This window comes from Ixodes scapularis, unplaced genomic scaffold (assembly GCF_016920785.2).
Source record: "Ixodes scapularis isolate PalLabHiFi unplaced genomic scaffold, ASM1692078v2 PGA_scaffold9__187_contigs__length_104089568, whole genome shotgun sequence".
Lineage (NCBI taxonomy): Eukaryota > Metazoa > Arthropoda > Arachnida > Ixodida > Ixodidae > Ixodes > Ixodes scapularis.
In genome coordinates this window covers 40051705-40066881 of record NW_024609884.1, presented here as the reverse complement: position 1 = coordinate 40066881, position 15177 = coordinate 40051705, and the positions used below count along the sequence as shown (strand labels likewise).

The 15177-nt window shown below is 42.8% G+C and overlaps 1 protein-coding gene across 1 annotated transcript in view; it reads right to left on the bottom strand.

Moving 5' to 3' along the window:
* The window catches only part of LOC8031676 (vesicle-fusing ATPase 1), a 42258-nt gene that overhangs the window by 10880 nt on the left and 16201 nt on the right, over positions 1-15177 (bottom strand). Inside the window, exons 10-17 of the mRNA XM_029978436.3 lie at positions 14041-14240; positions 12079-12153; positions 11259-11612; positions 6993-7088; positions 6750-6906; positions 4997-5130; positions 4375-4441; positions 4208-4287 (exon numbers count right to left, since the gene is read on the bottom strand). Of these exons, the coding sequence (XP_029834296.1) occupies positions 4208-4287; positions 4375-4441; positions 4997-5130; positions 6750-6906; positions 6993-7088; positions 11259-11612; positions 12079-12153; positions 14041-14240 (1163 nt within the window). The remainder of the gene's footprint in view (positions 1-4207; positions 4288-4374; positions 4442-4996; positions 5131-6749; positions 6907-6992; positions 7089-11258; positions 11613-12078; positions 12154-14040; positions 14241-15177) is intronic.

The following is a 15177-nucleotide window of genomic DNA, read 5'->3' as shown; positions in this document are numbered from 1 at the left end:
CTGGAACGTACACCGATCAGATCAGCCACAGCACTTGACCCCATGCGCAACACACGTCAGCTAGACTAGATTGCAAGGACTAAAGAACTGCTGATGGAAGTTATACATACTGCTTTAACGTCCGTGCAATGCCACCCAAGCTCTGTGGAACGTCATTGTACTGTGTGCCTAAGTATCTGTCTGTAGTCCGCATAAGAACTAGCATTTAATTAGCATCAACTATATGATGCACAAAGCGCTAGTTTGCACTCACCCAGTAGATTTCCAACGACGGGCAGTGGAAAAGGACCTCTTTTGTTCCCGATTTCAGGTACTTTTTTTTTGCTCACAAGGGACACTCAAATAAACTTTTTGTGCTTTCTTCAATTAAGTTTGGACTATGGTATAGGACCAGGTCGAAAACAGCAATCTCACGATTGAAAACTGCAAGACATACGGTAAACTAGTTTATTTTCGTGGGCTCAATATTTTGCAAATTTTGTGCGGTATGGACTTCGAAAATGATTCACGGGTACAAAGTTTTGCAATTTGAAGAAATGTGCTCTGTACTCGTTATCGTGGAAAGATACATTTGCGGGACCAATTTTTTGGTACGCTCTTCAAGTCGCGAAAATTAGGTTCTCGCAAAAACAGTCATTTGCAGTATTTTAAATCTAACTAATAAATGATTACCGAATCACACCTATCAGACACTTCAAATGTATTGTTGTCATGCTGTTAGTATATGATTTGTCTCTGATGAGCAGTGCCACAGCTTAGAAGCACTTATACTTTTAAGAGCAACAGGACATCATGCAAGTGCACAGTTGGCATGACTGAGAGTGAGCAGACAGTGCAGTCATTCAGCCCTTGAACATTCAGACAAGGGAAGCAGACATGGTGAAAAACAGTGCGCACAAAAACATGGACAAGGGAGAGGAACAACACACAAGTGCCATTGTGTGTTCCCAGTGTGTTCCTCTCCCTAGTACCTGTTCTGCCTGATGTTTTTCAGCACGTCTTCCATTCAGCACCAAGCCCAACTTGCCACCTTACTCTAATGAGGCAGTGACACACGAGCTTTGCTGCCAAGTGACGCAGCTAGTAACCAAGCCAACATTGACTGTGCTGAGACAGCCCGTATCGGGGATGTCCGAAGACATATAGTGCATTCTGATGGATGCTTTAGAGTGCTTGCCAGAGTGGAGCATTTGAAGCAAAAAATTAGACAATTTATTTCATATTTTGAATCATCATATTTAGCTTAGTTATAAGTGTGTTGAGCAGATCTCCATTTTCATTTCAGTATTCCTTCAAGGTAAGGATAGTCTGCTAGTCGAAGTGTGTAATTAAAAGTCAGAATAACTAACTTTTTGTTTGTTACAATAAAGATATGGTTTCAATACAAATTTTCAGAAAGATTTGAAGGGAAACTGAAGCATGTTTCAAGAAATCTGAGTTAGGAGGAGACTGCTTTAGCTTTTTGTCCAGTGAATTCAGTTAACACACTTATCTTGGGCAAAAGTAAATGTAAACTGCATTTATTTTTAAAAATATGTGCAGCGATTGCCACCGGGCATGCGGCGATCCTCTCTGCCGCCTGTTATCTGTCCAGAGCAGTGCGACGTCATTGATGGCATCCTCGAGCCAGCTTAGTGGCAAGGGTCATCTGACCCCACTGATGACATCACCTTTGCTAGTTTTAAGGCAAAAGCCTTTCTTGTCCCAGTGAGTGAAAAAGCGGTGTATATGGCCATAAAAACATGACTGAGCGGCACACGCCGCTCAATCGTATGCTCAAGGATGACGCCGTCCTTGGCGTCATCCTTGAGGTCGTCCTAGATCTCTAGGACGACCTTACTTGTCCCGTTACATGAAAAAGCGGCGTTGTTGTGCCCGAAAGATGGCCATAAAAATATGTCATCAAGCACGCGCCGTTCATGCTCACGCTCAAGTGCAGCAGCCTGATGTCACCGCCGGAGTGCCGTGTGCAAAAGGTGCGCTTAGGACTTCATCTGTGCTCGTTGTGTGCTTCGTGCAATGGACAGTAAGGCGACCACGTCTACATCTACGGCCTCGACATCAGCAGCAGTGTCTACATCTACGGCGGCTTCCGCTAGCAAATGTGGCCACCCACGCAAATACGCCACAGCCTCCTTAAGTGTCCTCCTCTAGTCTGGTTGGGACATGCGTGTCAAAAAATAAATTTTACGCGAAAAAACAATTTTTTTAGAGCATTATCGATGGCGTGAGATCTATTATAAATTCTGCGCGCAAAGTCTATGACGTCACGGAATGGTCATACACTTTTTCCACCTCAACGAGATGGTCATATTCTCTCTCTATCTTTGCGATGGCCAAGCCGATCCACCTTTCCTCCACGCGCCCAAAATGCGGAGAGAAAACAAGTGGAAAGGAGTAGTTGACTACCGACTAAATCGCGTCTTGCGCCCTCAATATTGCTCTAAAAAATATTTTTTTCATATGAAATTTATTTTTTGACACGCGTGTCCCACCCAGATTGTTTTAAATTTTTTTTTTCTTTTCACTGGCCTTTTAAAGGAATGCTGAACCGAAATCTGGATTCCACAAAGCACGGCGGCAAAAGCGTGCAACGGGATGCTACGCAACAGGCTGCTACAAACATCAAAACACCACTCATACAACGATATATCGAACGGACGACCACATCTGACAGATATGTTCCTGTCTTATTTCTCTGAGAAAGAGAGGGAACGCCCCAACGTCCTCTCCGCCTCGCCGCCTTGAGGGGACGAAGCGAAGAGAGGAGGAGGAAACTAGATATCTTGACATCACGCGCCTCGTCGGCCTCGTTCAATCTTGACCTTTTCTTTCCAAAAATATGGCCGTCGATTCAAGATATTGTTGTAGAGATTGTAGGATCCCGCCTACAGCTCCTGCATTGTTCTGAAATCCAAATTTTGGTTCACCATCCCTTTAAGGCCCATGCATAATTTTACTGTTTACAAAAAAAAATGTTTTTCTTATAAGTGGTTTATTGACGAATGCCGGAAAGATGAAGCCAATCGAAGTTGTTTTGAAGGACTCTATCTCCTACTGGCAGTTTGCATTAAGATGCAGAGCAAGCAAAACCCTTGACTGTGTTATTTTTTTTTTTCAGAACATTGCAAGATGTTGCACACATAATAAATTTTTCTTAGTAATTTAAAATGGTTTTCAATGATGACCCATCAAGTTTCTATCTGAAATTATACTTCTATCTTTACGAAATTAAAAATTGATTGTACAAAAGTAATTAAACAGTCAATTATCCCAAATGCTATCATGTCTTCAAATAGGTCCCCTGGCAGTGACCAATAGGGCAGTAAGCCTCCTGCACAATGCATAGTGTTTGATGAAAGATATGGTTTCCATTTCGTGAAACACTCCGTATATTACCACATAAGAAGCGGAACTAAGCCTTTTATCCCTGGAATCTGCGACTGAAAATGCCTCAAACCACTGGCATTTGCTATGAAATAACAGTACACTTAAACTTGACTGCATATGCCAGCTGGATTCTTGAGGACTTCCCTACTGTCGCCCCAACTCCAACTGGCAATGCAAAGCCTGCAAAACTATTTGTTAAAGATGATGAGAATACAAGGAGTTTGTGATTTCTGGCTTCTTTTGTTTGTCCACACTCAATCACTCCTGGGATAAATTCTAAGATTTCACTTTCTGCAAACTCTAGGGAACATGTTGGCACCACGTAAAAATTGTTTGATGAGCTCTATTATTGCACTCTTGTTCTTTATTTTGTTTGCTCTTTCACAACTGATGGAATCCCTATACTGCACCCCACATTTTCTATATAATGAAGTTCCCCTGGCAAAACCTTTTCGTCTTTTGCTGCGATAGGAGCCAAATAAATAGGGAACATGCAAGAAAACTAATTTACTGCTCTAAATAAGGAACTGAAGGCAACAAAATCTAACAGGGGTACCGTATTTACTTCCTACCTCAGCCTATGTTCTGTACCTTCACTTTAATCCCAGCATGGACACTCTTCGTGTACACTCTATACACTCTACTGCTTCATCTTGTTCTCGTCACTCTAACACAACCATTACATTGATGTAAATGTAACATGGCTGCAAATTTTGCCTACTGGTAGTTTACAGTATACAAAACGACTTAATTCACTTGTCACTCAAACTGCCCTGATGCAACACTATAGGTAGAAGAAAATAAAAATGTTCAATACCTTTGGAGGATCCTTCTGCAGCAGTACAAGCAAAGCTTGAAGAACTAGGTTTGAGTACCTGGGTCCGATGGGACCATAATCTGCACACAAGAGAGAGTGATGTAAAGAACACCCTCATTTTACCAGTTTGAACCAGGGTTACAACAAACAGGTGCATGGCCACCTACCTAACAGTCGTTCAATGTTGTCCACAAGAATGCAGCTCTGCTGAGATTTGTAGGCGTCATCAAATACCTACAAACAAGAATACTGTAGAGTTAGGAAACAAGCCGGCTGGATGCCAACATTCGTTTTGCATAGATTTAACAATCATGAAATGCACAGACAGCCCAATCACACGTCTATTAATCTTTTTTTTAAACTATATTGTATACATGTGTGTCCCTCTTTTCCAACTCACCACAACAAATACTCTCTGTGCATATTTCACAGCTGCCTGCCTCAGTGGCTCCACGGTCAAGTGCCAGCCTACGAATCCCCAGTTGGTGGGTTAAAACCTCGCCAGAGTGGCTAACAATCTGATGCAAAATTCTTGTGGTGTAGCAAGTCGTAACCGATACCTTTTTTTTTTTGGCACATTAAATATTTATAGGTGGTCTAAATTATTCCTCATTCCTTGATTGGACCATAACGATATCCTTTGTTTGCTTGGCCTGTAAACCTCAAAATTTAGTTTCCTCTCATGCATATCACGCGTTCCTTTCTTTTAGCATTTATTTTTTCAACACTTCAAGACAAGATTACTTCTTTAAACCTATTTCTTAAGACCTAGACTTCCGAAGTGTTTACCTTCTTGATGATCTGGCATTTGGCAGTCTCCGTGTAGCCAACCATGGAGTCAGGGCCGCACAACTTCACAAACGGAAACTCGGATCGCAGGGCAATCTTGGCCGCCAGTGCCGTTTTGCCAGAGTTTGGAGCACCTACAAACATGTGCTTCAATGTTAGCTGGATAGTAGATACCGAATCTGGGTTAAAAGCCTCATTCTATACACATTTTCACGTCAAGAACTGCAGTAAACATGTTTAGCTCCTTGCAGCATTACTAATTTCCCCTTTTTATGTGGCAAATTAAGGCAGTTGTATGTGACTTCAAGATCAGTTATATGGAACTATTTTATCAGAATGTACACATTTGAATGCAAAAAACACTGTGTCTCACAACAAAAACTTGTGAGAACTTCTTTGCACAGTGTCTGAACTACAGTGCAAAACTTGCTTTTTTCTTCATGTGACAAGTATAGTAGTCAGCTTATTTATGGAGGAACAGTTACCACATAATGTAAGACTGCACTATGTCTCTCACAGGAAAACAGACTAAGGTTTTAGGTGAAAAATAGCAATAAATGTTCACTGCTATAGTCGGTTACAAGTCAAGAAGGTAGGAGAAGCTCCTCCCACAAGTGTGATGCGCCCGTTTCAAATCTCTCCGCAGTCGAAAAAAGAGTTCACTGGAAACGCTCCTTGTTCCGCTTCAATGGATTCCCACTTGTCTCCGATCCCACTTTTTAAGAAAGCGACCTTTGTATTCATCGGAGAGGGAACCGAGCCCCTGAAAGCAGCCTTTGTATCCATCGGGGGGGAAGCTAATCCCCGAAGGTCGCATTTGTTTCCGTCGGTGGGGGAGAACTCTAGTCTTCCTCTCGTGGCTTCCACAATGCTAAGTCAAAGTCGAACAATAAAGCAAATATGTACAGAAAGGCAAGACCCTCCTCGCGCGTTGGCCGCGACGTCAAGGAAACGGTGGGACGCTATTGGATGCGGAGGTGGCGGAGGGATATCTGATTCCCTTTGAGGGGCATTTGCCGCTACCTTCTTAACCTGTAACTGACTATAGTAAAAATAAAAGAACTGTTTCAAATATAAAAAAAGAAAACTGGTTCTCTCATATTAGTTGTTTGACAACTGAAGGAGAAAAACCAGCTATTTTTGCCAAAAATGTAATACTTGGCACAAATTTTACTATTTTAATAGCTTATTAGAAGAAAATATGCATTTCAATGCTATGACTGATGATAAGCTACAAATTTATGATTGGAATGAGCAAGCTAAACATACTATTTAAAAATATGTGAATTTTAGGTAATTAGTAGCTCGCCAAGTATCACGCTGCACTCGTGCCCCGATATATGCTGCAGCCAATATAACATTGTCATGAAGAAATCATTTCATACTATTAAATGCTTTTTTTTTTTTTTTTAATTTTACTCTAAACAAGAACACCATGTACAGTCTTCATATTGGAAGCTACAAATGCAGCAATCTTTCCAAATAAGCAAAGCTAAAAAATTATCTGCAGATTTTATCATTCAATAAACACTACAAAATCTACATGGATGGCCAGATAACTGAAAGGCAGTGTGCAATACAGCAACTAAAATTGCAGTCTTCCAAGGTAAAGCAGTGAAAATTACAGCTATGGTTGCAAAAAAAAGTTAAAACAATGCATAATGAATGATTAATCTATATTTTTATTCAAGCTTAATTGCACTTATAAAATCCTTATATGTTAACAGCAGCAGACAGCAAAAGAGTTCCTCACCTTCAAGCAAGATGGTGACCAAACCGCGAGATTCAGGTGATCGAGCTTGCTGAATAAAGAGATCACCGTCTTCAAGAATGGCACTGATAGGGGGACCCCAAGTTGTGATCCCTTTGGTTACTAGCTGTTCAATTTCCTCAGAACTTGTGCCAAATGCCTTCAATACAAAATGGAAAGTAATGCAGTCAGTTTATGCATGTCTCTTCTCTCAGTGTGCTTAGGTGTAGCACACAAGTTGCTTACCGGCTTCACATCATTTTCTAGGGCGTTCATGAAATCTGCTCGGCTAATGAGAAGCTTCTCAGCAGCTTCAGGGTCAAGCTCAACCGTACTCCCAGCCTGTGAATCAGAGTTTACAATCAGCTTGCAAATGTAACAGAAACAACTGTTTAGGAACCTGGCACTTGTAAGTGCCTGAAATAATAAAAAAAAAAATAGCAGCTACACCTTGTCAATTTGGTGAAGGCTTACACTCCTTGTGCCAATACCTTCAGGGAGCTAGAGCTCCATTGCTGTCACACATCACTCCTACAGCAGACTGATCAAGTAGTCATTGCATACATAAGACAGCAGAAGGCAGAAAAGGAAGGTCTAATATTTACGGTTTAAATGCGCACCAAAGGGGATTCTGGTTTTCTCTTCAATAAATATATCTATCTCCCCCAAAAAGAATTACGAAACATGCAAAAAAAAAAAAAAAACATGTATTAGAGAGACATTAAAGAATTTCTTACCAACAAAAACTTTATGAAAAACGTTGCAAAATATATCAAAATGTGCGTCTTGAAATACAGCTTACGAATATATAAAGATATTTTGCTTAGCAGTCACTGCAATTTTGTTATTAATGCAGAAACGTAAGTCATTTCTCTAAAAGCAGCAAAATTGCAGGTCAATATCTAAGAAACTCCATCTTTTATTTCTTTTAAACTCTAGTTAACTCCTTACAGTAACTTAAACTAACTTGTGATGGCAAAATATTGAGTAGCATATGACCTCCAATTGAGAAAAGCGACAACAAACCTTCACTCAAATTGAGCAAGCTTGTCTTCGTTTTAGGGACTTTCACACACAACGACTGCAAAAAGAGATATTCTCTAGAACCGGCAAAGTCTGTACAATGGTGCTGCTCTAGCGCATAGTGTAGAAAGTCGCAACTTAAAACCATGAGACTAGGAAGAATAAAAAACTGACAAGGGTCATTCATGCCTGTAATTCTTTAAAGGGCAACTCCACTCAATTCCAAAAAATTTAGGCTTACATGTGATTCCATTTCACAAAGCACTACTAAACAGCTCTACGTCTTCCGATTCGCGAAATGTGGAATATTATTCGTGCAATCCCAATTTAAACATCAGCTGATACCGAAACCGAAACTTCGGTTGCGTCAGGCAACATTGGTCTGGTGTTGTCAGAGTCATGGCCACGTCACGTCGAACAACATGGTCTTGTGACGTTTGGGTGACGTTCAGGGGGGGGGGGGGGGGGGGGCGACAAGACACGCGACGCGGGCAGGTCGCTTCGCATGGCGTGGATGGTGATGCCCCGGGGGAGAGGGGAGAAGACGAAAGAGGAGAGGGGGAGCAGAGAAACGGACCGATAAGCGCGCAGGGCAGCGCAAACTAGCCTATCCGCGTTACAGTGATCACGTGGACGCCGTTCAGCCTACACCGGGAGGGGAAACTCATGACGTCATCGTTCAATTTCACTCTGAGAAGTAAAAACAAACAATGTGAGAATGACGTAGTCATGCCTCTGACGTAGTGGCTCAACGTTGGCCGCTCCAACTCAGTCGCATCGACTGCGCTGATGATTGCGCCTCACGTCGCACGCTAGAGTTGGAAGATTTCGGCGACATGGCTCACTTGAAGGTTTGCTGGCCAGTTTATTAAATATATAGACGGAATTAGATTGTAATATTTGACATGGGATCTTCCTATATGATACTGAAGAGGGCTACATAGTTTTCTAAATATCAAAAATGAAGCGGAGTTGCCCTTTAAGAATCTACCTATTTTCCGGACTATAGTCCGCACCCGGTGTATAGTCTGCAGGGGGAAATTTGGGGTCAAAAATAAAAGATTTTGCTTAGATAGCCCGCACCCGGTGCATAGCCCGCACTTGGTGCATAGTCCGCACCTGGTGCTTAGTCGACACGAAAATCTTCTCATAGACGGCACTGGTTTACAAATGTCTCCTTTTTAGCTCACAATAAAGCCTATAATGAGCATAAATCATCATTAACATAAACTTCCGTGCACAAAATTCGTCACGTCTCGTCATAAACGATCTTGAAAAACATAATTCCTGTATAGTCCGCACGCGTAGATAGTCCGCACAGACAGAAATTAAAACTTTTAAACATGTATAGTCGATGGACTATAGCCCGGAAAATACGGTACTAGTGCATCTGCCAGTAATTGTTTTCCACCCCTTTCCTGTACTCTGCCTGTCAGAGTATGTCAAAGTCCTTGGATACGGTCATCCATACCACCCATGGAAAGAACCTCATCCATATCACTCGTGGAAGGAACCACATCCATATCACTCATGGAGGGAACCGCATCCATCGTTTTGACTACACACACGTCACAGCCCCACGCACCATTACTATGGAAACTAAGAGTGAAGAACAACCGGCGACGGCAGAGCAGCAACTGAGCATGCCCGCATTCCACCGCGCCGCAGCGCAACACCTCCCAGATAAAGTCGTAGTGCTGAATGAGATGGCATCATCAGAGAAGGCCAATGCTGGGCACAGATTGGACATGATGATCGTGTCAACATTCGGCTCAAACTGGACTCGAAGTCAAGCGCTAATGCAGCCCTCATTTCCAATCTGTCCAGCGTTGGCCTTCTCTGATGATGCCATCTCATTTGGCACTAGGGTTTTGTTATCTAGGAGGTGTTGTGCCGCACTGCCTCCTCTCTGGCTCCGCGCCAGCTGCGAGCGTGACTAATGAAAACGAAAGGGCTCATTTTGACGAAAAGCCCAGAGGTGTCTGTCAGTTTGTCAGCGCAGGAGAGAGGGAGATTTTGACGCGGGCTGACGTCAGCGCTTAGGACCAATAGGAGCGTCACACGCGTCACCCTTTCCCATCCTTCTCCCTCTCTCTCCCCAGTGGTGACAAATGTAAGACACGGCCGGGAGTTCATCAAAACAAGCGTCCTAATGCATTAAAAAAATAAAACTGAGAGACAATAAAACTAGTTTGTGAGCTGCATGCAACTCTTTACGTCTCAATATGTGGCTCCGATGATCCTGGGAGCTACAAACCAAATATAGATAGGACCAACTGGCAACAAAAATATTTCTTTTTCCTTGGAAATGTTACAATGAACCAAAGGACGAAAATAAGACCAGGGTAATTTCTTTCATTCTATAAACTTAATTGAGCCAATGAAGTGCATGTATTCCAGTTGTACTCATGTATTCCAATAATAAAGTGGCTGGCCAGCAACAAACTATGCACACCATTCTTTAAAATTGCAGTAGAGTTTCTGAAAGCCTTCAATGCACAGAAGTACTACAGTCCTGTCTCACTAATATGGACGCCTCCATTCCCCAGATAAATCGTCCATGATGTGATTCGTCCATAATGACAAATCAAGGTAAAGATCCCAAATAATAAACAAGTGTGGTCAGAAAAGAGTTTATTTAGTAAACAAACATTGTGACTTTCGTATGCACATATGCTTTGGAGCCCCTTTCTTATCCAAAAAGTATAACACATGTGCTACCTGCAAGGCGTAATCTCCATATCCCTCCTGTTAAAAAATTCAGGATCGTCGTCCCTGGCCGTGACACATATAAGGAAAAAACAGTGCTCCTTTTGGCAGGAAAGCTCCAAAACATTTAACCATTGTTCGGTACTCAGTGTGGGAACCACGTAGCTCCCTGTATCTAGGCCCAACTCAGGCAGGCCGAGGGGTGTTGCCATGTCAGGGCACTTCCCAGACGCGAGACGACGCCGTATTCCCTCGTGGACGACTCTCCCTTACCCTTCTCAAGTGATTTGCCACAGGCACACTTTTCAGGACCTTGATACATGGACGCCGTACGCCCCTCTGCCCCTTCTTCCTGCCACCCTGGGCGCATCCATTTCTGCAGGCTATATAAGACGGCCCAAACCAACGGCAAAGGGCGACTCTCGCTGGGGGTCCCCACAATACATATCTCAATTTGTCAAAGAGTTAGGAGATGGGAAATTGAACTTCCCCGAGTTTCAGCCCTAATTTAGACCAGAACGTCCATAATTACTGGCAGGTGCTCCAAACTATGACGAGCTGTTCCTTCTCGTACACCTTATAACTGTACTTGCCCAGTTTACTTTCAAACTAGTTGTCAATGGTCCGGACAGCAGGTTTCTATATTAATGCGACAGGTCAATTCCCGTAAAGTTTGCGTATATAGCAGGGTGCCCATATTAATGGTGTCCACATTAATGGTGTTTACATTAACAAGACATGACCATATATGCTAACAATCTGATTGCCTTGGGGACTCACCTTGATGAGCCGGTTCATGGCCGTTGATTGTGCTGCTCGTACCAGTCCCTCCAGCTCAGCGCCAGAGAAGTTTTTGGAGAGTACGGCCAACTCGGCCAGGTCGACATCTGGGGCCATTTTGCGATGGGTGCGCATCTGAGCAGTGTGAATGTCCAGGATCTGCAGTCGGCCCTTTTCGTCGGGCAATCCAATCTCCATCTGGACCTCCAGACGCCCTGGTCGTGTTAGCGCTTCGTCGATCATGTCACGCCGATTGGTCATACCGATCACCAGGATGTTGTTCAACGATTCGACGCCATCGATTTTAGATAACAGTTGGTTTACCACAGTATCGTGCACACCAGTGTTGCCTGCCTGCAAGGGAAGGATGGATCTCGAATTGCCTGTAGGCTGGTCTGTCCCCTGGGACATGCTTTCTTGGCGACACATTTTAAACATTTTACAAGTGCCTCACTCATTGGGTACTATGCGCTTTAAAAGCTAACCCCCAGTTTCCTTGTCCTCCATTCACAATATGCTTCAAAGTGATCAAGCACCCACACTCTCCAATTTAGTATGTCCTCATGCATATGTTGCTTTTGCACTAATAATGAATGAATGTGCCTGCAAAGCTTGTACAAAAACTTGATCTACTCTCCCTGCTTCATGAGGGTGGAAAAAATTGTGAAGATTTCTACCGTGGCCCATAGACAAGAAAATTACAGAAAATGCAAAATTTCTTGATGTGTTGAAAAAAAATTTTTTGAAGGAGGATGGAAACAAAAGTTGCTATCGGAAAATTTTTAATTTAGAGGTTGAATTAAATTCAAGCCCAGCTTACCACAGATCCCCTCTGCTTACAGATGGCATCAATTTCATCAAATATGATGATGTGGAGGCCACTGTTGATTCCAAGCTGAAAAATAATTCAAAAGAAATGAAAGCAACAAAATGCACATTTCTATAAACATGTGATTCTATGCTTTTTTTTTTTTTTTTTTTGGCCCCCAAAAAAAGGGGATGCTTAGTTTTGAAACACAATTACATTCATCTTCTAAAGTATATCTCTACATCAAGCCTTGCACAAACCCCATGATGCTTAGAGTCGCAGGCTGCTTAAAATTGCACAAATATTTTATTACATCCCCCAGACACTTAGCGTTACATGGAACACTACAGTAAAATCCCAGATGACCGCCCACCCTGAAAGGTCCACCCAATCAACTTCATGCAATGTCCAAGGGAAGCCCCCACTCCACTTGCTACGAGCTAAGGCATAATCTGTTGAGGTTCCGAACTTTGTAGATTAGAGGGAGATGTCCGGCCATGCCTCCAACAGGATTAGGCTAATTTTATTTTACCTTGTCTGCTTCGACGCAATTGCAGTATAAAAAATACAAGTGCTGCAAGGGTAGGGCGACCATAATCCTCGGAGCAAAAAATGGGACATAGAGAAAGGCAAAGCGGGTGGCAGAAAAAAAAAAGCTTAGCTGCTTCCCATAAACAAACACTCAGATTTTTCCTAAGTTCTCCCTTGAGAACACAAGTGCTTTTTTTTTTCCCATTTTTTAACACTGAGGAAGAAATGTTTCTGAATCAAATTCAGTAATATAGAAGTCTCCCGCACAAATGCTTATGTGAACCAAATGTATTAGCAGATTCAACTACAGTATGTTTCATAGTATTAATGTGTATTTTTATAACATTATGTCTGTAGCAAGTAAACAATCTTTGTTTTCTTCCGTTCACTTAGTACTGATTTGTGCAACTACTATGCATGTTCCCACAAAAACGGGACATGAGGCTTCGTTAAACCAAAAAGACAGGACGGCACAAATGAACCTCTAAAACGGGATGTCTGGTCACCCTATACAGAGTATGTCAGTCTACTATGATAAAATCAAACATAAAATTTAAAAAATAACCGGAAAAATAAAAACCAGTTTGCATGAATTACTACGCACACCCGACTGCACACGTCACCATATGGGCACCTTGCATCCGCTAGGAGCTGCTACCGATCGCCCAACGAACAGTGCTTCACGCGGCCCCTTTCGAGTCGGCATAGGGAGAGCGGTAGAGCTCTGCCGCCGCCCGCGCTTCCTCCAATGTGGTAGCCCAAGCAGGCATGTCGACCTTGCAACACCCATCAGTGTAGCACTGCAGTCAAGCTGCAACGGCCGAGGTCGCTTCTCGATGAGTGCGTGTGCTGCCGCCGTGAGAGGCGCGCATATTAAAGAGTTAGATTTGAGAATGCCCATTAGGCAGCAACTTGCATCACCTAGTTGACAGCGGCAGCGGAAGGCATGACCGCATGCCTTTCAACCCCAGCACGCTAGGCAAGTGCTGGTGGTCCTTTCAAAGCCAGCATGCTAGGCGAGTGCTGGTGTTGGAGTTATTTGCCACACAGCAATTGTTTATGGTGATGATGATGATAATGAAACTGCGCCCTCTATAGTTTGATCTCCTTGCCAATAGCACTGACTACAACATTGGCTACTCTGGAATGATGACTTCACATTATTTAAAGAGAAAATTAAATCTTGAGGGTATACATTCCAAACCGACAAAGAACATCTGGCACACGTCTCATAGCACTGCAGATTAATTTATACCAACTGGGGATCTGTAATGTGAAGCTGAAATATGTCACATGGTGCCTACACAGCAACGAGCCTTTGCCAAATTATAGTGCTGCTCGACTGGGATTCAAATCCGCCAAGTGGGGATTCAACGGCCAACACTCTGCTTGGACTGAGCGAGGCAGCTACATCGGTGAAGAAGATAATGCTTGCTTGCCCACCCTTTTCTCTTCTTCCTCTGCATCTTCAAACAAGCGGCGAATGTTGGCTTCAGACTCCCCAACATACTTGTTTAGGATCTGGGGGCCGTTCACAATTTTGGGCTCCCTTCCGTTGAGCATCTTTCCGATCTGTCGGGCCATCAGGGTTTTGCCCGTGCCAGGAGGTCCGTACAGCAAGATGCCACGGACATGTTTCAGATCTGCAGGCATAATCATTGTCACAACATTAACTGGTCGTCGAGAAAACTAAGCCATTTTCTTACTATCCATAAAAAGCAAGTAGACGCACCATTATTGAAATTTAAAATCTTAGAAGTGTAAAAATATTCCTATTCATTCAAGCAATGAGTATAGACAAGCACTTAGTCAATGTTGTCTTCAAGGTGAAGCGCAATATATTTTGTAAGTGAAAATTGATTTCTAAGGTTATAGGAGCAAAGGAATTGCATGTGTGTGAGTATCACATGCTATTATAAAATACCGAGCAAGAGCACACCCAAACTTTTGAGATAATTTTGACAAACATGTGATGGGTGTATGTTAGGCAAGTGTGAAAAAATATGAAAGAGGCACACAATATGAAAGGGAGCACCTTGGTTAGCAAGGTAGGCTCAAAAGTCTGATGTGGATATAGGTGCTTCAACATTCTGTTTAGGGAGATGCCACTCTTTGTAATACATGATGCCGACTGCATGTGATAATGAAAAATATACAAATAAATAGCCAGAAAGAAAATGCCCCTGTAGCACAGTCAATGCTAAGAGCTTGTGTCAGAAGACACTCTTTCATGCCCTCCAGAGCAAAAAAACCCAAAAAAACCCAAGTGTCTCAACGCAAAATAGTCCGACGTCAAAACCCTAAGAAAGTTGCATAAACATAAAGGCACTCTAGGGTGGGGCTTGATATGTCCTTATCTTATTTTTCAAATGTTTCATAGTAGCGGGTGGGCACCTATTATGACATAGGTGCATGAAACTCTCAGAAAGTTACAAGTTGTGCGTCACATCAACACAACATGGATTGTGTATTTAATACTACAGCCACCGACAGATTTTTCGGACGTTTTCGCCGAACCGTCACTCACCCCATAGAGTTAATGTATAACATTGACCTAAAATTCGGACACCATAAAGCTTA